The 24,520-nt window shown below is 44.7% G+C and overlaps 1 protein-coding gene across 1 annotated transcript; it reads left to right on the plus strand.

The window, feature by feature from the left end:
• Window positions 1–244: 244 nt before the first annotated feature.
• On the plus strand, window positions 245–5,536 carry IGF2BP1 (insulin like growth factor 2 mRNA binding protein 1). Its single transcript, XM_060202431.1, has 2 exons — window positions 245–948; window positions 2,043–5,536. Exons 1-2 carry the CDS (start codon window positions 774–776, stop codon window positions 2,105–2,107), a joined length of 240 nt encoding a protein of 79 aa, XP_060058414.1. The 5' UTR covers window positions 245–773; the 3' UTR covers window positions 2,108–5,536.
• Window positions 5,537–24,520: the final 18,984 nt, after the last annotated feature.

A 24,520-nucleotide genomic window follows, 5' to 3' on the forward strand; every position in this document is an offset into this window, starting at 1 on the left:
TCTCGGCGGTCCCCCGCCTGTCAGTCGCTAGCGGTTAACCGGGGTGGGGTGGGCAAATCACCCCCTCCTACCACGCAATTAAAAAATAACTGTACATTTTACCCTTAAAAGAGGTAGGTGATTTTGGGCCCGATTACCCTCCCCCAGCAGGGCTGAGGCTCTGGGGACGGGTGGGGGCGGGGCGCCTCCCTAGGGGCCAGATTCTTGCCGAGGAGGGGGGCAGGTAGTGCTGGGGGGACGCTGCCCGCACTGGCCCGCTTGACCCGGCTGAGTAGAGTGCCCCCTCCCCCACGGTGTGGGCTCGGTGGGCTGGGCTTGGCCGGAGGGCTGACGAGGCCCTAGGCGTCGGGGGTCTTCCCCCTACTGGGTGGGTGGGGGCTCTCACCACGTGGCTTCGCCTTTTTTTTTTTTTCCGCTCCATTTTTTTTTTCTAGTCGATTTTATTTAGAGGCGGCGCCTGGGCGAGCGGGGAGAAACGTGACACACCAGCCCGCTCAGAGGGGTTTCGGACAGAGGGAAGGAGCCGCGCCGCGTCCTCCGCCTCCCAGCGCTCGCGGCCACTAGGTCCCGGCCCCCGCCAACTCTCCCGCGACCCCAGCGCGCCCGTAGGCCGCCCTCTCCGCCTCGCGCCCCGGACAACTTCAGGGGTGGGGTGCAAAGAAAGTTTGCGGCTCCCGCCGCCGGCCTCCCGCCTTTCGGCCTAGACACCCGCCAGCCCGCTTCCCCGTTCGGCCTCGCCACGGACCGCGTCCCACCCGGAGCTGCCCGCCACCATGAACAAGCTGTACATCGGCAACCTCAACGAGAGCGTGACCCCCGCCGACTTGGAGAAAGTCTTTGCGGAGCACAAGATCTCCTACAGCGGCCAGTTTTTGGTCAAGTCCGGCTATGCCTTCGTGGACTGCCCCGACGAGCACTGGGCGATGAAGGCCATCGAAACTTTCTCGGGTAAGAGCGCGTCCGCCTCGCCCCCAAAGGCGCGGCCAGCACCCCCGAGCCCGCGCCGCCGCCCTGCCCGCCAACTCCGCTCCCTGCGGCCCGCAAGGCTCGGCCGAGCCGCCCACCTCCTTCGACGCCCGCACCCCCCGCGCTGAAATGTGCGCGATTTCCTCCCTCTTCCTCGCAACCCTTGATGAGGAGCTGGGGGCTGCCCCTCGCCCCCGCCGACAGGCAGTAGCCTCTTGGGCCCCAGTGTGGGTCGCCATTGGGTGGCGGGGGCCTCGACTTTTATTTCCTCGTCAGCCCCTCCTCGTCAGGGCCGGCCGCCCTCCTCCACCCCATCCCACCCCACCCGGGCCGCTGGGTCCCCCCCACTTCCCCTGCTCTCCTCCCTCCGCCATAGGCCTTTTCAGGCGCGGAAGGGGCCCCCGCAGCTTTTTCCCATTTCCGGGGTTTCCGTGGGGATTGCAGCCTTCGAGCAGGACCTGAGAGATCGAGGGTCCCGCCTCTTGCCCGAGGCCCCGGGCTTAAGCCATTTTGATTTGAAAGTGGGGCGTGCGCGGGTGGCGTGGCGGAGGCGCCGGGTCGCCATGCTGCTTCCCGAGATGCCGAGGCGCCGTGTCCGGGCGGAGAGGCGCGCTTGCTGCCTGGACCCTCCCCCCGGGTCGTGCCCCCCGCCGCCCCGACAGGTGACGGCCGGCCGCCCCAAGCCTGCTCCCCCGCGCGACCGCAAAATAAAAGTTTCGTTCTGACCCCCGCACCCCCCAACGCTACTTTGAGAGCAATGGGGAGCCCCTCTGCCGCCTCCCTGCCCCCCACGCCTGGGAGCCCGTGCAACACACGCTCTCGTGGTTCTTCCAAAGCGACCCACAACTCCACTAGCCTCTGAGTGACCACGGAACAGAAATTGAGAATCGATAGGTTGCACCTTTCCACAGAGCGACCTTTAACTATTGGGTTGCGCAACCCACTACCTAGATTCCTAAGCAGATCCCGATCCCAGTGTCTCCTGAACTACCCCAAGTCTCTTCGTTCCTTCCTTCCTCCCCGCCGCTCAGACTCACTCTTTCTTTCTTTCTTTCTTTTTTTTTTTAAATCTTTAGGAAAAGTAGAACTGCAAGGAAAACGCCTAGAGATTGAACACTCGGTCCCCAAAAAACAAAGGTAGGGAGGAGCTCTTCTTTGGGGCAGAGGAGGACGTTCTGGGGAAGGGGGTGTTGCTGAGTGCCTGTGTTCAGGGCTCCATGGTGTCTCTACTGGAAGAAACCCATAACTGGCTTGTACATCCCAACTCCGGATGTTGGGGGCTGGGGGAATGGCTGGCTAAGATCTTGTAATAGGGTGGCTTACGGCTTGTAAAGAAAATAAGCTGGGGTTGGGGGGTATGCTGAGATCTGTTACTTGACGTGGGGGAAAGTAAACCTTGTGGGGCTGGTACAGAGTGTGTTATTTTATTTAATTGAGGGGGGAATCTGGAAGGTAAAAATCTTTAAACTCATAAACATTTCTGTAGCTTCCCAGCTGGCTTCATTTTCTCATTTTTCCCCCTTTCCTGTCTTCCCTTATAATTACTGATGAATTTTTTTTTGGGGGGGAAGGGGAAGTCCTTTTAGTTTCCTTGGGGAAAGTGGAATGATTTTATGCACCCTCACCCCCATCCTCTTATGCTTGAGTTTTATTTATGTTTTTGCAACATTATTTTTTCATATACCCATACCCCTTGGCTTTCACACCCCAGTTCTATTCCCCATCCCTGGATTTTCCAAAGAATATGCTTTGGCTGTACTATGGCCGAGTTCTGTCGCCCCCTCTCCTCACCCCTAGTCCATTGTTACAAGGGGACCATCTGGGGTGAGAGCTTTGTGCTCAGACTGTGAGCTGGGGCTCTTTGGAGAGTCTAGAACTCCTTGGATGAATGGTTAATATATGTATATATGTGTGTTCCTGTTCCACTGCCTTTCTGTCCTCTCTTTGGTAAAGTGAGGTCCTTTACCATTGTCCAAAAGTCTGATTCATGCCGGGTTTCAAATCTTTCAGTCAACCCTGACTGGGAAGTAAGTGTAAGGGCAGTTTTTCCACTTTTTCAAATCTAACTTGAGGCATGTTGACAGTGCAGTTTTCTGTCCTGTTGCAGCCCCCAGTAAATCTTCCATCATTTCCCCTCACCCCTTTTCATTTCAATTGGAAACTTACTGCATATGTTCTAGTATAAATTCTGATCTTTTCTGTATGGAAAGATTGGGGTGGGTGGCTGTGCTTTTTTTTTTTCGTGGAGGTACTTAAGAGGATCCATAAAGTTAAATGAGAGATAAAATTTCTTTCAGTGCTATAGCTTGAGAAATTTAAGGAACTTGAGACTTTTGTATCTATAGATGATCAATATGGTTTGTAACTATGTTTATAGAGCTTGTGATTTAACATCAAGTGCTTGAAATACCTAGTTATTGGAAAGGCAATTAGAGTCAGGAGTAAAGAGGCAATAAAATTGGAAGGAAGAAAGAGCCTCATTTATTAATTTGAAATGTTTTCTAGAGATGGGAATAAAAAAAAGACATCTGCCAAAATTAGATTTACTGAGAAGATTGTGGATGTTTAAAATTGAAAGATGAATGATAAAAAATATCCAAGATAAACTGGAGTTGTGAAACAGAAATTTTTCCTTCGCTCTTCAAGATGATTTAAATTTTAAAGGGAATGGAGTGGAAAGCAAGAGAAATCGCAAAATATGATGAACTGGAACCCCAAACATTTATATTTTAATTTTCACAGTGTTCTGTATTTATGGATCTTTTAGCCATCTGCTTGCTTTCAAGTAATTTTTAGTCTCCTTGTTCCCTCCAAAATGCATTACTGAGGACTCTTTTGAGTTGAGAAGGGGAGGGGTATGAGAGTGGGTACAGAAATCTTACTTTCCACACCCATATTAAATTAGATCTTTTGTGTGTTGTCTCCTTTCCCGAAATGATTTTTTGACCACATTGAGTCTGTTGTGTTTTATTTTTTGTTTTAAGGGAATGGTGGTGGTGGTGGTGGTGAGAGGCACTTCATTTTTCTAGAATGAATCAATTTTTGAAGTTTAAGGATTTTTAAAAAAGGTTTGTTTTCATGAAGTTAGTTTGCTCTATCATTTTGTGTTTTTTGAGGAAGCCTGTGGTAGTATATGTTTTTAGTCTGTCTGAAAAATAATCAGTTGGTACTGGCTTTTTTAGTCTCATCACTGTAGAACAGGAACTGGTTCATTAACCATGGCTAGTATATTTTAAGCAAAAGGATCAACTTTGTATATACTATATACCCTTATCTATATGTGTTTGTGTTTTCATTGTTTAAAATAGAACTGTTCTTGAGTTCCAATGAATTATTTAAAAAAAACTCTTAAGTTTCATAAAACTTCTAACAAGGTAAAATGTTTCTGCATTTTGTGGGAATCAAAGGACAGTATAGCAGTTACCTCTTGACTAATCTTAATTTTGAAGTATTAACATACTGTGTTCTAAAAAAGCTATTGTGTTCTAACTTTGTATCTACTTGATAAGTAATGATGTGTTTGTACCTTTAAAAGAATACTATACATTTAAACTAAAAATCTTGATTTGAAATTTTTCAAATGATTGACACCAAATTTCTCTGAGATAAATTTCTCAAAGCCTTTCTTAGTGTTGGAATTCTGGTTAACAATTTGGGCATTTGTTGGAAGAAATTTATATATATTCATTGTCAGATATGTGACAAAGGAGAAAAACCAGAAAGATTTTTAAAGCAGTTGTGGAAAGAGTTTGTATATATTTTATTTTGAGAGAGTCGAGAGTAGTTAAGGCAGAAGGGGATGCCATCTTAGTGAGGCTTGTTTACTTTAGGAAATGACTTGCTTTTTAAGGGAATTAAACTTTTGTTTCATTTACCACTGTGTGTTGTGTCTTTTTTCTAGAAGAATGCGAGCTAAGATAGCATACTTACTGTCAAATAGTGTCACTAGAATAAAATGTATTGCTGCTGAAAAATGAGATGTGTTACATTTCTCTAGGTAAACCATGTTCAAGTTAAAGATTGATTTCTCTAGGCAGGTTAATAGTTATTTTCTCTAAATTTACCAACATGAAGTAGGCTAACACTTTTCGTTAAATTTTCAGTTTTTGAAAAGAGAAAAATGGTCTCATAGCCATAAAAGTATATGAACTTTCAGAAGAAATTGTGTTTAAGCTTTATTCTGATATTAAAGTTTAATTTCATAAAGTTAAGTGCTTAAGAAAAACTCTACTGAAGAATATCCTGTAAATGACAAAAATATTTCTAATATTTTAATTTGCAGAGGCTCTAAAGAAACAATTAGATCACCAAATGATAAAAACAAACAAACAAAACCCTAAGCATTTTGTATTCAGAGATAGGCTTGTCTTCAGTGAAAACTGTTCTTAGGGTCTGAAAAATGAATTAAATGAGTTGAAAATGAGAATCATAAAAAAGCAAGAAAAGAGTAGAATACATTACGTTAGGATACTTTTCAGGTACTTTTTAGTTGTAATTAAAAGACACATCTGACTTGTATCCAACAAATAAGTCTAAAGTTTAAACAATTTATGACACTTTCAGTGAAAGTTCCAAATTAATATTGGGCTAGATTACTTTAAGTAAAAATACTGATTCTTTAACAAATTTCTATGTTTTTGGAGAAAGATGGAAGTAAATTCATTTTCCATTTAAACTCCTATGCAGGAATTAGAATTTTATAAATTAAATCAAGTTTATAAATTAGATGTTCTTTAATGTTAGAAACTTACCATTTGGTGGCCAGTATTTGAAGATGACTTCCTAAAGACAGTGGTATTTGTCCAATGGGAGATTTGGAGGTTTCCAGAACTCTATTTTCTGACATACAGTAGAAAGATGAAATTTTACTTCAATGGTTACCCAGAAAGAGAACTTCATAGTAAAACAGGGAAAGAATTGTAATTCCACCACTAATTTATTCAGCATAGTTAACTGTTCTAAATGTATAGTTTTTTTTTTTTCTAAATGTATAGTTTTAATGGGAAAATTTTTGGTGGAAAAAGCAAAACATTCTTATAATTATGCTTTAGAGATGAAATACATGACATTAGTAATTGGAAGAAACTAGATTCAAAGATTCTGAGCTTCTAATCTTATAAAATTACCTTAATATATGTCATTTGAATTGGTTGTATATGTTTGGGTACTTTCAAGGTTTATTTTTAAGAGTTTGTTTATTTTATACTTTAATGCATAACAGAGTGTTGACAAAGATACCATCGCGATGGGTTAGTGAGTAAAACGTTAAAAAAAGTCTAAATCTGGTTTACTTGATTGAAAGGGAGAGCAAGCACTATTTGTTGCTGCTTAGGTTTTGTGTGTGTGTGTGTGGGGGGATGGATTGATAGCGCTGTGATACTGGCATTAGAATATATGCATAGGGTGGAGGGTAGATAGCATAATGGTTATGCAAACAGGCTCTCATGCCTGAGGCTCCAAAGTTCCAGGTTCAAGCCCCCGCACCATCATAAGCCAGAGCTGAACAGTGCTCTGGTAATAATAATAATAATAATAATAATAATAATAATAATAATAATAATAATAAGAATATATGTATAAACCAAAGGCATTTTTAGGACATTTTGTCAGTTATTAGAATATGCGTGCAGTCTTATTTGCTCCCCACCCTCTTATAAAATTCTTAGTGTGGCTGTCTTCCAGTAAGTGCAGCTTAGATTTTGGGGTAGGAGAGTTAGGGAGAGAAGAGGGGAGGAAAAGAACAGCAGGGGAAGACTGGAGAAATCAGACGAGTTATTCCTGGGTTGGAAATTCCAGACGTAAAGAGTGAGAGAGAGAGAGATGGGGGGGTTGGGATGGATTTCCCGCTTCCCTTTTAAAGAGGAGCCTCTGGAAGCGCGGAGCAACCCGTGGGAGAAGGGGGGCGGGGGGGGGGGGCTTGCGGACACTAGGTTTAAAAAACCGCACGGTGGATTCCGTGTTGATTTTGCTTTCCGGCTTGCCTTCCTTCCCTTCCCTTCCCCTTTTCAAAAAGCAGAGAAAGTCGCAGCAGCGCTGGAGGTGCTTCCTGGAGAGCCCGGGCCAACCCCACTGTCCTTCCTTGCCAGCTACCCCCAGCCTCCCAATCTCCCTGGCCAAGCAGCGCTGCGCCCCCAGCCCCTTTTCCTTTTGAATGGCTTAACCCCTGCCACATTGCTCAGGAGCTCAGACAGCAACTTGCCTTAGTTCTTGGCAGCCCCCAGATCCCTACTATCTCAGCTGCCTTTCTCTACGTGGAGTTCCTCAGCTTTCTTGGACACTGACCTTTGCAGCAGTGCCTGGGCAATTTTCCTTAACACTTTTCCATTCTGAGGCAAAAGCAAAAGATAGGTGGCTGGCTACATATAAAGTGGAGAGGCAGAGAGTAGGTAAGGTGAAAAATAGGATGAGAGAAGTAGAGGGGAAATGTTGCTCCTGCAGTAGCTAAAGATACTCACTTTTAGGCATGGGTATTGAACCTTTTAAGAGCTAATTGTGTAGGTCACTTGTAATCTTTGCACTCTCTGCCCTTCATGCCCTGAAGGCAAAACAAAACAACAACAAAGTGAATAATAGTAACCAGAGACCCTAGGATCAATTTTATTCCTGCTGTAAAAGACTAATAACATGTCTTCCAGTTTGCCAGTGGCTAGACTGACCTTTCTTGGGGTCTCATCTATGGTTCCTCTTCATGTTAATATAAAATTTGCACACTTATCTTCACCTGTGCAAAGCACATTTCCTTTCCTTGCTCACACTTTTTCTAAACCCTATCAGAACAGAAAGAACAGATCTCTTCTCGAAAAAAAATATGCACTGAAGAAAAGGCATGTTTATTTGGTCATTGATAAAAGTTTGGTAGAACAGAGTACCTCTGATAACACCCAACATTGCAAGGAAGATACTCAGGGAGATAGTTGTTCAGTTCCCAGTTTTTAATTCTATTTTAGAAGAGTTTAGACATCCCTCCTCAGCTTTTATTCAAGGAGGATATGTACATTTTAGTGGGTGTGAAGATATTCTAGTATTGAAAGAGGAGAATCAGCTCTGTAAAACTCACTTCTTTGTATCATGGTAAGATTTGTAGCACAGTAGGTTTGCAAGAAATGGTTGAGGACTGAAGGCTCAATAAGCACTTACCCTAAACACATACCACTGGAAAGATATGTGTTGTTTTGGGTAAATCACAGGGCTAAAGTTAAGTCTGGACCTCATCATTTAATATAGTTAGGGAAAACCTGATTACAAAACCCCAAAATGTGAGCTGCATGCAGAACAAACACCACTAGAGATGTAGCCTTATTGCAACAATTCAGGTTCCTAGAATTTGTCCTGTGGCAGAGTGCATAGAACACAGCTAACCATTAGTAAACTGCCTTTGAATGAAATAGAGAGCAAACAACTTAGATGATTAAAAGAAATTTTGATGTAATTGTCCAGATTTTTTTTTTTTGCCCCCAGGGTTATCACTTGGGCTGGGTGCCTGCACCATGAATCCACAGTTCCTGGAGACCATTTTCCCCCTTTTGTTGCCCTTGTTGTTCCATCATTGTTGTGGTAGTTGTTGTTGATGTTGTTGTTGTTGGATAGGACAGAGAGAAATCGAGAGAGGAGAGAAAAACACCTGCAGACCTGCTTCACCGCCTGTGAAGTGACTCCCCTGCAGGTGGGGAGCGGGGTGCTTGAACTGGTATCCTCTTTGTGCTTTGCTCAATATGCGCTTAATCCGCTGCGCTACTGCCCGACTCCCTATCCAAATTTTTTTTTAAAGATTTTTATTTTATTTTATTTTATTTATTTATTTTCCCTTTTGTTGCCCTTGTTGCAGATTTTTAAAAAAATATTTACTTATTCCCTTTCATTGCCCTTGTTGTTTTATTGTTGTTACTGATGTTATAGTTGGATAGGACAGAGAGAAATGGAGAGAGGAGAAGACAGACAGAGAGGGAGAAAGACAGACACCTGCAGACCTTGTTCACTGCCTGTGAAGCGACTCCCTTGCAGGTGGGGAGCCGGGGGCTCGAACCAGGATCCTTACGCGGGTCCTTGCGCTTTTCGCCACCTGCGCTTAACCCACTGTGCTACTGCCCGATTGCCCCAGATTTTTTAAAGCCCCATCAGGGCAAGTTTCATTATAGACAAGTCACATTTTGGTGGCTAAGTGCTTGTAAGGTATAAAAGATGTGGGAACACATATGGGGAATTTAGAAAGAGTTTGTGGGGGAAAAAAGTCTCTTAAAGAGATGACAGGAGAGGGGGAGAATCTTTTCATTTTCCCTCTCCCTCTCCCTCTATACCTAGTTTGTTGCTTGGATTCTGGTCAACCAACAGTTCCCTAGGAGAGGATTAAGGAAAATTTGAGTCTTTTTTTCATTTTGAGTTAATTTCAGTTTTAAAAAAATTAGCCCTGAATCCAGATGTTTTGGCCACTTGAAATGGAAAATGTTAAGTCTGAGTGAAATTTGATTGGATAGTTTAGTTTAGTTGATTGAATCTAGTTAGAATCTTTAAGAGGGAAAATCAGCAAATTTAGAAATTAAAAGAATTGTAAGAAATTGTAAAGAAATTGTAATTGTAAGAAATTAAAAGATTGTAAAGAATTGTAAAGATTGAGTTTTTTTGACAACAGGAGCTTGAGGAATCATTCTGTATCTTTGAGGCTCATGGAGGGAAGGGGCCTCTGTAGGTGAGTCTCCTGACCTAACCTGGGTCCTTGAACCCATTCTTTAGGGAAATATAGAAGAAAGGTCTCCCCTGAAGAGTTTAGTGTTTAAAAACCAAAAGCTTTGAGTTCAGCCAATGACTGGGAAACTGGGAAAGGTATTTAGCTTCCATAAGCCTCAATTAATTTTTTAAAAATAATATTTACTTATTTATTCCCTTTGTTGCCCTTGTTTTATTGTTGTAGTTATTATTATTGTTATTGATGTCATCGTTGTTGGATAGGACAGAGAGAAATGGAGAAAGGAGGGGAAGACAGATGGGGGAGACACCATAAGATAGACAGACACCTGCAGACCTGCTTCACCCCCTGTGAAGGGAACCCCTTGCAGGTGGGGAGCTGGGGGCTCAAGCCTGGATCCTTGCGCCACCTGCACTTAACCCACCACGCTACTTACTGCCACACTCCCAAGCCTTAATTTTATAATAGTAATCTGGTGCTTTTACACATTAGATATTATAATTAAGATTTTAGATATGGGGTTTCCTGCTGCCTGTCTTTGTATGAGGGGGTAGCTTGGCATATATCTAAGGTAGTATGTTAGGATGTTTTAAGTTTATGTGAATCTGACTTATTTTTTTATATGAGATGGTGGTGGGTAGACATATTGAAGGGGGTTTTACGTATAGGATGCTTTGATAACTACTTGTATCCTGCAAGGAAGTCATCTTCTGGGAGTCGGGCGGTAGCGCAGACTGGCATAAAGGATCCAGTTTCCAGCCCCTGGCTCCCCACCTGCAGGGGGGTCGCTTCACAGGCAGTGAAGCAGGTCTTCAGGTGTTTATTTTTTCTCTTCCCCTCTCTGTCTTCCCCTCCTCTCTCCATTTCTCTCTGTCCTATCCAACAACGATGATGACATCAATAACAATAATAACTACAACAACAATAAAACAAGGGCAGCAAAAGGGAAAATAAATAAATATTAAAAAATAAATTAAAGGGAGTCGGGCAGTAGCACGGCGGATTAAGCGCATGTGGCGTGAAGTGCAAGGACCGGCATAAGGTTCCCGGTTCGAGCCCCCAGCTTCCCACCTGCAGGGGAGTCGCTTCACAAGTGGTGAAGCAGGTCTGCAGGTGTCTGTCTTTCTCTCCCCCTCTCTGTCTTCCCCTCCTCTCTCCATTTCTCTCTGTCCTATATAACAACTACGACATCAGTAACAACAACAATAAAAAACAAGGGCCACAAAAGGGAAAATAAATTAGTAAAAAAAAAAAAATTAAAAACATTAAAAAAAAAAAAACTACTTGTAGCCTGCAAGCAAGTCATCTTCTGAGAAGAGCTCTCCTCCTCTACCACAACCACCCCAAATTGTGGACTCCATCAGCACATCTCTTATTCATCTTTCTGGTCAGTGGGTTTGTATAGCTGAGTAAAGCCAAGTTCCTAGCTGAAATTTCATACACTAGGACCACCATCAAAGGTACATGTAGGATAGGGACATTGGTGAGTGGGAAACCACCCCTACAAGGTGGGTATCATGTGAATTCAGAATAAAGGGGATTGTGTAAACTCTCTTGGGGATCTGAGGCAGACATGAGAGTCGCTTCTTAACCTGGTGGGACATGGCATCTTTCTTTTAATATATATTTTTTCCCTCAATAGTTAATTTTATTTTGATGAGAAAGATACAGAGATTAGAGCACTGCTCAGCTCTGGCTTAATGGTGGTGCTGGGGATGGAACCTGGGACCTTGGAGGCTCAGGCATGAAAGTCTTTTGCATAGCCCTGACAGCTGTCTCCCTGGCTTAAAGTCGTGCTGTTGACAGGCAAGGCAGGTAGACAGTCTAGAGCTGAAGGTTCCTGGATTCTTAAGATGTGACTATATAAACACTGGCCTCCCATTCTCGTACTCTCGTACTCTTCTAGAGGGCAAAGCCTCAGCTACTTTACTTTTTCTTCTTGGTCCCCTTGTCTGTAAACAGTACTACTGGAAGCAGCCCCCCAATCCCTACTCTTCATATGTCTATTTGCTTTCTTCAGTATTTCCTGCCCAAAGAGTGCAAATGTTCACATATGCATGCATACACACATGCATTGATCTACAAACCCCCCCCCCCCCCCCTAATGTCTCAGTCAAGGAAATGAGGATTGAACTTTCTCTTGGTGGGATAAAGAGGGAAGGGCTTCCAATCCGGAGGTGGTTTTTGGCCATTTTACAGGCCTGTGACTTTAATCAGTTACTATAAAGGGTTTTACAATTAGTTTATGTGGAATGATGTGTGTATTGCCTCTTCTGCATGGCATTTGGGATTGCTTGGGGCTTGTCAACTTTTCATTAGGTGCTTAGAGGAGGAGAAAATGAAGGCAGACAGGAACTGAAGTGGGGGCTGTTGGTGGAGTAAACTTGATGTCTATTCAGAGTTAGAAATATTTATTCTACTTCCTCCTCCAGGTCTTTAAGTGGCTTGGGAGAAGAAGTCCAATTGTAATAGAGAGCAGTTGCTTTGGCGGAATTTGGAGACAGAACCCTAAATTAAAGGGCAAAGATGATCTTACACAGACATAGCTTTTGGAGGCTGCAGCCAGTGAATTGTGAGGAAAGACGACATAATGGGATGTTAACTGGGGAGGCAGCAGGGTTTAGAGAGGAAAAAAAAACTTAATTTTTTTTATTATTATCTTTATTTGTTTGTTGGATAGAGACAGCCAGAAATGAGAGGGGAGAGGGACAGCTTCACCATTCGTAAAGCTTTCCCCCTACAGGTGGGGACCTGGGGCTCAAACCTAGGTCCCTGAACATTGTAACCTGCCCTTAACTAGGTGTGCCACTCCCAGCTTCCAAAATTCTTTACTTCTCTTATTCTTCACCAACAACATATATGTATATATATTTGCCTCCAGGATTATTGCTGGGGCTTAGTTCCTGACTACAAATCCACTGCTCCTAGAGGCTACTTTTTCCCTTTTTGTTGCCCTTGTTGTTTGTTGTTGTTGTTTATTGTTGTTATTATTGTTATTGCTGTCGTTGATGTTGGATAGGACAGAGAATTCAAGAAAGGAGGGGAAGATGGGGGGGAAGACACCTGTAGACCTGCTTCACTGCTTGTGAAGCTGCAGGTGGGGGGCTGGGGGCTCGAATCGGGATCCTCGTGCCGGTCCTTGTGCTTTGTGCCATATGCGCTTAACCTGCTGTGCTACCACCCGGCCCCCTCAACAACTTTATATTTAATGCATTGCACTGTTGGAAAAATCATGATGCATTTTTGCATAGAAAAAACATAGGAAAAAAAATGTCACGACTTTTCTGACAACCCAATAGAAAAGAAAACAAGTTGAAATTATTTTATCTCCAGAGGAGGATCTCTCTGCTTGAGACAGAGATGCCAGCATATGCTGGCATTTTAGAATAAGGGAGAGCGATGTCTCTCCAGAATAAGTTGGGGATCAGTAGATAGTGGGTGTAATGGTCTTTATGAGACAGTCCTTCACTTTCCTACTCTTGTTTCTCACTGACCATCTTGAGTGAGTAATATACTTTAAACAACTCTGTCTAGGATCATTCTCTTTTAGAACACTGTGTGAGCAAACAGCAGGGCTGTATTTGGGGCGTCTTTGTCATTCAGTCACTTATCTTCTTTTTTTGAGATGGGAGGGGAAAGAAAATATTTATAGCCAAAGTCCTTGTAAGATAATGTTTAGCAAGGTGTGTAAGTTTTCTGTGATGGCTTATGTTTTGCTGCAAAGTTAGTACTTGTGTATTTATTTGTCCATTCATTCATTCATTCAAGTATGCGTGTATCTGTCCACCTGTTTGTATTTATGTAGAGTCTACTACTGCATGATAAGCCCTTCTCTGCCAGGTACTAGAGATACAGTGAGGAAGGAAATACAACTTATCAGATAGCTCTGGTAGCTTTTATAATTTTTTCACTTTGTAGTTGAAATTTAAGAACTATGTTCAAGGTGGTAACATACCCAACAAAAATCAGTGGCAACCTTTAAGGTGTATGTATGTATGCCATGGCCTCCCACATGCAAGGTGTAAACTCTATGAGCTCAGTATGCTTGGCTCCCATCGTAATCATGAAGTGTACTATTTAGTTGTATTTTTCTGCAACCATCACTTCTGTTCACCTGTAGAACTTTAATTTTTGCAAGACTGAAACTATATACACATTAAACAATAACTCTTCAACCTCTCCTACCATGCTGTTATTTGGACCACTGCCAGTTTGGTCACTTTTCCACCTATATAAAGTAGTAATTTTTGGCTCACCCCTCTCCTGGTGAATTATTAATTGTTGCTTTTTCTTATTTTATTCTTAGGGTGAGGAGAGTTGCACTATAGAAAAAGTACAGAACAAAACCCCTGCCCACTAGCGTTTTCACTTTAGATCCAGGGAAAGCTCTGGGACTGCAGAGATTGTGTACTGAAGTGGGAACACACAACCTCAGGAACTAAAACGGAGGAAAGACGCTTTGAGCTAAGCTATATTTTGGAGGCTGGTCAGGAAAACAAACGAACCAAAAAAAGCAAAACAAAACAAAAGCCAGGAGCAGAGGATTAAGGAGAGCATTGTGGACTGGCAGATGTTTGTGGGAAGACAATTCCCCTCAGGAAAGAGGTGGCATTCCAGTGGGGAGAGAGACCTCTCAGGTAGGAAGGGCTGATGTTCCTTCTGATTTCTTCTGTTGTCTTCTTTGCTCCAGAACATTGTGCAAGGTGATGAGGGGGATCAAAACAATTACTGGCATTGTTACTTCAAGACATCCTCATAAGAACCCTGCAGGTATCATCTTCATTCTACAGAATAATTAAGAAAAAAAGAAAGTGGTTAATTTACTTTAACCAGAGTCACCCTCTGGCTAAGCAGTTGTTGGGATTTAAACCTACTACAACAGGATTGAACTCTCAGAAGGTGGGAACAGGTGACCCTTTAATTTTCGAAGAAGATGAATCATAATTTACCCCCTTCCCCGGGGGGGGTAATAACATTTGCAAATAAAAACATGGCCAACACTAACTTCTTCCTGTTCTTAGCCTCCTTCCTCCTAGGGTGTTGCAAACTTATTTTGCACTATACTTTTCTCTTGACTATTGGGATTTTAAGGAAGTCTTAAGTGCTTGAAGAGAAAATTTTCACCCTTTTCAGCTGAGATAGAAAGGAATTCTGCTTTAGGAATGAAATAGTCCACAGAAAGGGAGCTAGCTGAATGATGATATAGGGAAGGACTTGAGTGGATTAGAATTCAGGCATCAACCTTAGCAGTTCTTTTCTTAGATGTGTAAATCTTGGGTCTGGGGTTAGTATCTTAACCGCTGCATTCCTTTCTCTCTTTTTTATTTGCTACTTGTTTGTTTAATTATAACTAGAGGACTACTCAGCTTTGGCTTATGGTGGTGTCAAGGATTGAACCTGGAACCTCAAGAGTTTCAGGCCTGAAAGTCTTTGTTATCACCCTTGGTGTTCTTCATTTCCTCACCTGACTTGTCTCCCATCTCCCAAAATTCCATGAAATTAACTGGATAAATACCTCTCAGAGGACCTCCATCCATTGGCACCAGGACGGGAGCCTTTGGCTAATCCCCCTCCCCCCCTTCAGTTCCTTTTGTTTGGGTTCAACCCTGGGGAAAATATGAGGTTGGGGGGGAAGGGCAAGAATTGAGTCTGTTCCCTTCCCATCCCCTCTCCTGGCAGGAAGGGACAAAGAGTTGACCTTTGTTACACGCCTACTGAATCATAATTCATAGTTCTTACATGTTTTTGAGAAACATGAACCCTGTTCGTCTCCCCCCCACCTCCCCATAGGAGCAGGCTTCACAGTATAATGGCACTTGCAGAGGCATTGTGCCACCTTGGATGAATCACTTGGTTTTGCGCGCGTGCGTGTGTGGTGTGTGTGTGTGTGTGTGTGTGTGTGTGTGTGTGTGTGTGTCTGTCTGTCTGTCTGTTTGAACTAGATAACAATTTGAACTGCAGAATGGGAATAAAAATCTCCATCGGCGGTGGTTGTTTAGAGACTCAAACCAACCTCTTGCCCTCGGTCTAGGTTCATAGGCGAATGGATATACTGTAAAACATCGTGCAAATGTGAGTTATTAATAAGATGATTTTTAATTGATGATATCCCCCAAAAGACAAAGAAGGTCATTCTCACCCCTAGACTCCGTATTAGGGATATGACTATGCAACTTTGTTGTAGAGGTTCCCGGGATAGTGGGGAAAAACCTGCCTTTGCCTCATTTCTCTGCAGGCTCCCAAGGCCCCTTGATTCTGTGCCCCCCAACCCACAAGGCCTCAGTTCCTGCCATCTCAGTGGGAGGCCTCCTGGGCCCTCCTGCCTCCTCCCACCATCCAAGGTCTCTAAGGAATGCCCCCTCCCGGGCCTTTTTCTCCCCTCCAGTTTATGTGGCCCCACTTACAGCCCCCTCCCGGTCTCCTACCCCCAACCGGCTCCCACTTAAATGCTTGCAGGCCTGTTTGCTGGCGGGAAGCCCCCTCCCCCACAGGACCACCTCAGTCACAGCCCTGACCACAGGGAGGTCGGGTCTGGATTTACTAAAGGACCCCGGAGGGGGAGCCTGCCCCTCGCTGCTGCCTGCCTCGCCGATGGGGTCGGGTTTCGGCCGGTGGCTCTGGAGAGAGACAAAGGGCAAAGTCCTGGTCCCCACCCCCACCCTGCAGCCCTTGACTCAGTCCCCTCCCCCTCTGGGTCCTGCTTCGGGTAACTGAGAGCCTCCTGGGTCAGGTGGGACCCAGTCGGAGCGAGTTGGGCTGCCCAGGGGTTTTGGGAGCAGAACCTTCTAGGTACATTAGAGCCTCCCAGCAAGGAGGGCTCCCCGAGGGCCATCCTCTGCCCCCTCCGGGACTCAGCTCAGCCCACCCAGCGGCTAGGGTTGGGAGAGTAAGTGTTCAGCTTTCCCTGGGTTAGGTGAGAGGGGCTGGGGGAAGGGGCCTGCCCACGTGGGGCACAGATTCAGCCGCTCAGCTGCTCAGCCCTTCTCAATTGCCCTTTCGTGAGTGCTCCCCTCCTCCCCCCCAGCTGCTGCCAACCCTCCCCCCACCCTCAGCTGCTGCCGCCCTTCCCAGGCAGGCACCTCTTTTCCAGTTGCCCCGCACTGTCCTTCACAGTGAGAAGTTGTGTTCCCACTCCAGGACTCATTGGCTGATAGAGACCCTGCTTCCCTTCCCCCCTCCCATCTGGCCAAGGGTGGCTGAGAACCATCTTGAAAGACACTGTGTCCCCTACGCAACAGAGTCCTTGTTCTGGGGAGGCAGCCCCCTCCAGAGGGAGGGTCCATTTTGTTCCTGTCCCAAAGCTAGGGCAGAATTCAGGATGGGTATTCGCTACCTGACAAAGCTGTTCTGATTAAGAACTGGCCCACTAGGAAGAAACCAACTCCAGCTTCCAGAAATTCTGACCACCAACAGGTCTTTGTTGGCAGCTGGAGGGGGAGACAATGAATCCCTTGAGGTTGTAAAACCTCAAGTTAGAGGGATTCGAGCAGGGCTCTTTTCCAGTAATAGGGTAAATTGCTTTTTCAGTGTATATTGAGATACATTCTTATCCTTTCACTGGGGACATCAAGGGTTCCAGGAATTTCTGTAATTCCCACAGGGTCAGCACACATAGAGTTGTGAGCTGTAGAAGCTTAATTTCTCCTGAGACTGGTCTAGTTTCCTTGTCTTCGACTGGGCTCTTCAGGCTGGCTCTTGCCTCCTGAGGACTTAACCATACTCAGTTTCCCAGGCATGCTTGATACAGTGCTTTCCACTTCACACCAGCTCCATCCTTACTTCTGGGCCCAAGTATCGGGCCTCTTGGCTCATAAACGTTCTGGAAGGATGCTGTAACATCTCCATGGGGGACAGGAGAAGAAGAAATAAACCATTTTCTGGGAGGTCAGGCAAGAAAGGGTCTTTCTAACTTTTCTCAAAAGTTTCTCTTGTCAGATAAATACATCCACTTATCACTGTCAGCCTGAGAAAGAATGATGAGTAGTGTCCTTACCCTAACAATTTCTTTTTTAAAAAAATATTTATTTATTCCCTTTAGTTGCCCTTGTTTTTTTGTTGTAGTTATTATTGATGTTGTTGTTGTTGGATAGGACAGAGAGAAATGGAGAGAGGAGGGGAAGACAGAGGGGGAGAGAAAGACAGACACCTGCAGACCTGCTTCACCACTTGTGAAGTGACTCCCCTGTAGGTGGGGAGCCAGGGGCTCGAACCAGGATTCCTACACCGGTCTTTGAGCTTTGTGCCACCTGCGCTTAACCCGATGTGCTACCTCCCAGGCCCCTCCCTAACAATTCCTGCATTAACACTGCCTCTACTGAGAGCTGTATGTACCATTCACGTTGGATCATAGTCCCTTTTGCCATTTGTCCCCAACCTTTAGGTTCATTCATTCTAATGGTTTTGTTTCTATGCCCCATTCTTCCCAATCCTCAGCTTTTCTTTCTTCCCATGTCACACTGTATAGCTTACATGGCCAGCTCAGCTATAGGAAGGAGCAGGATTCTAGGCAGAAGGGATCAAGGTGGAGGGAGGGGAGTGGCAGTTGGCTCAGGCCCATGTGGAATTTGTCTGGAAAGAGCTCCACTGTCTCATAGCTTCTGTTTTGGCTTCCTCTGGTGCTGCCCAGATGGGCAAGGGGGAAAAATGAGCTCTCTCATCAAGCTACTTATTTCTGAGATGAATGAAATAATCCTGACCATACATATACACTTGTTTTCTGACCTTCTTACCCTGGACCACACTTACGGTTCCTTGCCTAGCCTGAGGCTGGATGAAAAATTGCAAGATGAAGAGTTTTGGTGACTCTTCTTTTACCCTGCTAGCACATCTCTCTGACAGTCATCCAGCCGTATTATAGTGTAGTTAGCTTTTCTGCAAGTTAAATCCTGTGCCCAAATTAGAGCCGCATGCAGTAAAAGCCAGTTGGCATGCACTTAACCATACAGAATATGGGCATTCTTCCTGCTGCTGACATCAGGGCTATACAAGCTTTTGCTGTGTTAACACTTCTTGTCAGAGCAAAAGCAGTGAGGTTTGGTGAAATGAGCATAAACCAGTCTAGAAGAGCTGAATTTTAGTCCTACCTTAAAGTTGCCAGGTCTCTTTCCTTTTGAACCTCAGTTTCTGTCTCAATTTTTATTTTATTTGTTTGTTTATTTACTTACTGGATAGAGACAAAAACTGTGAGAGATACCACTTAGAAGCTTTCCCCCTGCAGGTGGTGACCAGGGGCTTGAACCTGGTTCCTTGAATTCTGTAACCACTGCCTTGTCTCAACTTTTTTTTTTTTTTTTGCCTCCAGGGTTATCTCTGCGGCTCGGTGCCAGCACTATGAATCCATTGCTCCTGGAAGCTGCTTTTCCCATTTTGTTGCCCTTGTTGTGGTTGTTATTGCTGTTGTTGGACAGGACAGAGAGAAATGGAGAGAGGAGGGGTAGACAGAGAGGGGGAGAGAAAGATAAACACCTGCAGACCTGCTTCACTGCCTGTGAAGTGACTCCCCTGCAGGTGGGGAGCCGGGGGCTCGAGCCAGGATCCTTGATCTGGTCCTTGCTCTTTGTGCCACGTGCTGTGATACCACCAGCCCCTCCCCCCCCTTTTTTTTAAGCCAGAGCACTGTTCAGCTCTGGCTTATGGTGGTGCAGGGGATTGAGCCTGGGACTTTGAAGTCTCAGTCATGAGAGTCTATGTGTAACCATTATGCTATCTATCCCTGCCCATCTCTTTTTTTTTTTTTTTAAGAGATTACATGTGAGAGAGAGGGAGAGAGTGAAAAAGCCAAAGCACCACTCTAGTACATGCTGCCATGCTCTTCAGAGGATCAAACTAGGAACCTCAGACATGCAAGTCACACTCCTATCAGTTAAGACATTTCCCCAGTCCAAGTTTCTGTCTCAAAATGAGGGCAACTGTTAAGGGCCTTCTTAGGTTTAGGACTTAACCCTCACTTAACCGCAATAGTAAATCCAGTTGTCTTCAACTGTTTTTAACTTCAGTTTGTAATGCAGACTTAGTGCTTGTCTGTCATTTATCATGTAAGGAGTCTAGAGCGGTGAACTGTGATTCCCTCTTCTCCTGACTCCAGATAGACCAGGAGCATATTAAACACAGGCACACAGAGACTAGGGCTCAGCCTAAAGTCTGATCTGGAGATGACCTTTTTTTCTTCTTCTTCTTCTCCTGCTCCCAGTGATAGCGCCAGGGTCAGCTCACATGGATGAGTGTGTGCCACATACATTTAAAAGACCATGTTCACAGAACCACAGATATATCCCAGCAGTGTTCCTGCCTTCAGTCTCCACCGTACTTTGGATTTTCCTTGGTGGTGACTTATACTCTGCCTGGTCCTGAACCTTCCTGGTTAATGTTTTCTGTTTTGGCTCTTACTCCTGCCCATCAGCCCACCCGACAGCCCGCCTGCCCGCCCGTCTGGCTGCCCTGCCTCTGGATCCACCTGGCACAGAGCCCAGGGCATTGGGCCAGCTTCTCCTCCCCTCCCTGGCCCTACCCCTTTCTCAGTTACTGCCATGCCTGGAGCGTGCCAGGCCCGCCCCCTTCAGAAGCTTCACTGGACAATTTTTTTCCCCCTCTTCCGTAGGGATAAGAAGGCAGGATGGGGAAGAATGACTAGGTCAGTAGAAAGGGGCAAAGGTTCTTCGGGAGCATCTTTCAGTGTGACTTTCAGCTGGAAGAAACAGCTAGGAGGGGAGCCAGCATTGGGAGCACAGTGCAATGCAGGTCTGCTCAGCTGTCAGCTGTGTGGCATTTAATTTTTAAAAAATATTTATTCCCTTTTGTTGCCCTTGTTTTTTATTGTTGTAGTTATTATTGTTGTTGATGTCATCGTTGTTGGGTAGGACAGAGAGAAATGGAGAGAGGAGAGGAAGACAGAGAGGGGAGAGAAATGTAGACACCTACAGACCTGCTTCACCGCCTGTGAAGCGACTCCCCTGCAGGTGGGAAGTCGGGGGCTTGATCCGGGATCCTTAAGCCGGTCCTTGTGCTTGGCGCCACCTGTGCTTAACCTGCCGTGCTACCGCCCAACTCAAAAATCAATTGTATGTCAAAAATCAATTGTATGTTTTTATTTTATTTATTTTTATTTTTATTTATTTTTTATTTAAGAAAGGATTAATTAACAAAACCATAGGGTAGGAGGGGTACAACTCCACACAATTCCCAACACCCAATCTCCATATTCCACCCCCTCCCCTGATAGCTTTCCCATTCTCTATCCCTCTGGGAGCATGGACCCAGGGTCATTGAGGGTTGCAGAAGGTAGAAGGTCTGGCTTCTGTAATTGCTTCCCCGCTGAACATGGGCGTTGACTGGTCGGTCCATACTCCCAGTCTGCCTCTCTCTTTCCCTAGTAGGGTGTGTCTGGGGAAGCTGAGCTCCAGGACACATTGGTGGGGTCTTCAATCCAGGGAAGCCTGGCCAACATCCTGATGGCATCTGGAACCTGGTGATTGAAAAGAGAGTTAACATACGAAGCCAAACAAATTGTTGAGCAATCATGGACCCAAAGCTTGGAATAGTGGAGAGGAAGTGTTAGGGAGGTACTCACTGCAAACTCTAGTGTACTTCTGCTTTCAGGTATATATTTTGCAGTAGTTTATGGATACGTGTGAACATAAGCTCTCTCTCACAGAAACTGGTGTATATCTAGGTTTTGGGACTTTGTTAGAAAGTGAACCACCTGAGATGAAATTAGAGTGTACTATAAAAGGAAAGGTCTCACCTGAGTAATGAAGCTGAAGAGTTGTCATTCCACACGTGAAGTCTCTGGATACATTCTGAGGTGAAGCATGTTGAGGTGGTAATCGTTGCATTGGTTAGGTTGTGACCAGCGGATGCAATATTATTTGGTATGGATTGGGAGAGGCATACGGGAAAGTGGGCCTATCCAAGGGTTCCAGGACTGGGGGGAGTAGGGGCTCTATAGTGGAGATGTGAGGTTCCTGCTGTCTTAGGGTTCAAAAAGACAATTGATAGTTAATGTTATCATCACATTATTTGGTAATTGGGTTAACTTTGAAAAGTCCTTTTGTTATGGTTTGCTGTACAGTATCCAGTATCTTGTATATAGCTGTGCTATTGGATGCTTCTAATCTACTTGGTCTAGGCTTTTGAGAGAGTCCGCATATCAAATACACAGCCTATATATTAAAAAGATTCAGTTTGTGTTTTGAAAAACTTTGAGACATACAATTGGACTGTTATTGAGGAGTCTACAGGAACACTTACTTCTAAAGGAGTTCCACGGATAACTCTCTTCATACCACCTGAGTTCAAACTGGGATTCCCTACTTGGCTGTAAATTTCATGAGAACAGGAGGTTTCTACATTACTCTGTTCTGTACAGTGGTCCAGATGCCCAGTCCTGTCTAGTAGAGATGCAAGAGAGTGACCAGGGAGGTGGCTCAGTGGGTAGAGTGTATACCTTACATTCACAAGATCTAAGGCACAATGCCTGCCACCAAATATCACCAATTGGTGCTCTGGCTGCTCTCACAAAAGTGTGAGCCGTGTACATGCATGTAAGTGTAAATCTCTTTCCTTCCTTCCTAGATTTTTTTTTTACTTATTCCTGAGAGAAGAGAACCAGAGCATGACTGGCACATGCAATGTCAGGGGTGAACTTAGGTTCTCATGCTAGAGAATTCATTCACTACCATACCTTGCAAGTTCCTTTTTAAATTTAAAAAAAAAATCTTTTATTCACTTTATTTTGATGGGGGGGGGAGAGTGTTCTGGGCCATAGCACAGTAGATAAAACATTGGACTCTCAAGCATGAGGTCTTGAGTTCTATCCCTGGCAGCACATGTACCAGTGTGATATCTGGTTCTTTCTCTCTCCTATCATTTCCATGAATAAATAAATAAAACTTAAAAGAAAGATACAGAGAGAGGAAGAGGGAGAGACCGAGACCAGAGCATTGCTCAGCTCTGGCTTAAGGTGCCAGGGATTGAACCTGTGACTTCAGAGCCTCTGGTAGAAAAGTCTTCTGCATCACTATTATGCTCCCCATCCTATTTTATTTTTTTAAACAATTCATTTAGTTTTAATAATTTATTTATTTATTGACTAGATAAAGAAATCAAAAGGGAACAAGGAATTAGAAAAGGAGAGAGGGGAGCTAGGAGGTGGCACAGTGGGTTAAGCACACATGGCACAAAGTTCAAAGACCAGCTCAAGGATCCCATTTCAAGCCCCCGGCTCCCCAACCGTGTGTGTGGGGGGTCACTTCACAGGTGGTGAAGCAGGTCTGCAGGTGTCTGTCTCCCCCCCCCCCCCCCCCCCCGTCTTCCACATCTCTCTCAATTTCTCTCTGTCCTATCCAACAACAATGACAGCAATAACAACAACAATAAACAACAAGGGCAACAAAAGGAAAAAAAAAGCAGCTTGGGAGTTGGGCGGTAGTGCAGAGGGTTAAGGACACCTAGCGCTAAGTGTAAGGATCCCGCTTCGAGACCCGGCTCCCCACCTGCAGGGTTGTCACTTCACAAGTGGTGAACAACAACAATAAGAACTACAGCAACAATAAAAAAGGGCAACAAAGGGGGAAATAAATATAAAAAATTAAAAACAAAAGTTTTAAAAATTTTAAAAAAAAGAGAGAAGCACTTGCAGCACTGCCTCACCTGTCTACCTTTCTACCTGCAGGTGGGGGGGGGGTTGGGGGTTTGAGCATTGTCACGTGGGTGCCCTACTGAGTGTGCTATTGCCTGACCCCAATAATTAAATAACACGAGGGAGAGAAAGAGCAAGAACCAGAGCATCTCTCTGGCACTTAGGTTGCCAGTTGGGACTCTGAACCTCAGACTTTCAAGTTTAGCATTCCATGCACTACACCACTTTCCAGGCCCCACTAAATCTAAGTTTTCTAATAATATTCAAAAAGACGTTCCCTGGTAAAAAATTTAAGTAAAACAATAAAATAATAAAAAAAGGGGTGGGGGTAGATAGTATGATGGTTATGCAAAAGAGGCTTTCGTGCCAAAGTCCCAGGTTCAATCAATCCCCTGTACCACCAAAAGCCAGAACTTAGCTGGTAAAAAATATGTAATCATCACCATTATCATCAAAAAGAACAGGCAGATAGCCTGTATGGCCAGGCAGATAGCACCACTCATCCCTTAGGTCCTAGGTTCAATCCCCAGCACCACCATAAACCAGAGATAAGCAGCTGTCTGGTGAGGCAAGGGAATGGGGGGTGGGGAGGAAAAAGAGAGCGAAGCAACCTTATAGCATAGTGAAAAAATTAATTCAGTGACCAGGAAGCTTGCTTGAGGCCCTAGAGGTCCAGGTTCAATTCTTAGCGCCACTCAGTCAGAGCTGAGTGGTAGGTACTCTGTTGTCTTTAAAGTAATTTATAAATCATGGGGTCAGGTGGTGGCACACGTACTTAAGTGCACACAGTTTTGTATTTTCTATTCCTTGCATTTGAAGTATTCCTTGATGACATCTTTGGTCTGAGATTCTTTGCCATAGTCCTTAACTACTACACAACTGCAACCAATGACCTTAGGAGGTTTGCCCTCTCTGTCAGTTTTACAGAGGCCTACCCTTTCTCCAAGTTTCTTGTCATCAACCTTAATTAGGTTGACCTGGTGTTCAGCACAGATGGCCTCTATCAACTTGACATACATAGGCTCATTATAGTTGGATGCAAGCACACAAAGGTGGGCTTGGCGCCTTTTCCTAGATTTCCTGTAGAATGGGTGCCACTAAGAACTTTTGAACTAACATCATCAACTTCTTTCTCGTGCTTGCTTCCCTCAGCTGCGGTATTGCTCCGGCTGCTCCGGCTGCAACAACCCCACAGTACCGAGAGTGCTACACGTACTTGTCTAAGGCTTTGGTAGCTT

This window comes from Erinaceus europaeus, chromosome 12 (assembly GCF_950295315.1).
Source record: "Erinaceus europaeus chromosome 12, mEriEur2.1, whole genome shotgun sequence".
Lineage (NCBI taxonomy): Eukaryota > Metazoa > Chordata > Mammalia > Eulipotyphla > Erinaceidae > Erinaceus > Erinaceus europaeus.

Coding starts and splice junctions, on each gene's coding strand:
- IGF2BP1 (XM_060202431.1), top strand. CDS start 774: ATGAACAAGCTGTACATCGGCAACCTCAACGAGAGCGTGACCCCCGCC. Junction 949..2,042: donor GGCCATCGAAACTTTCTCGG/GTAAGAGCGCGT, acceptor TTAAATCTTTAG/GAAAAGTAGAACTGCAAGGA.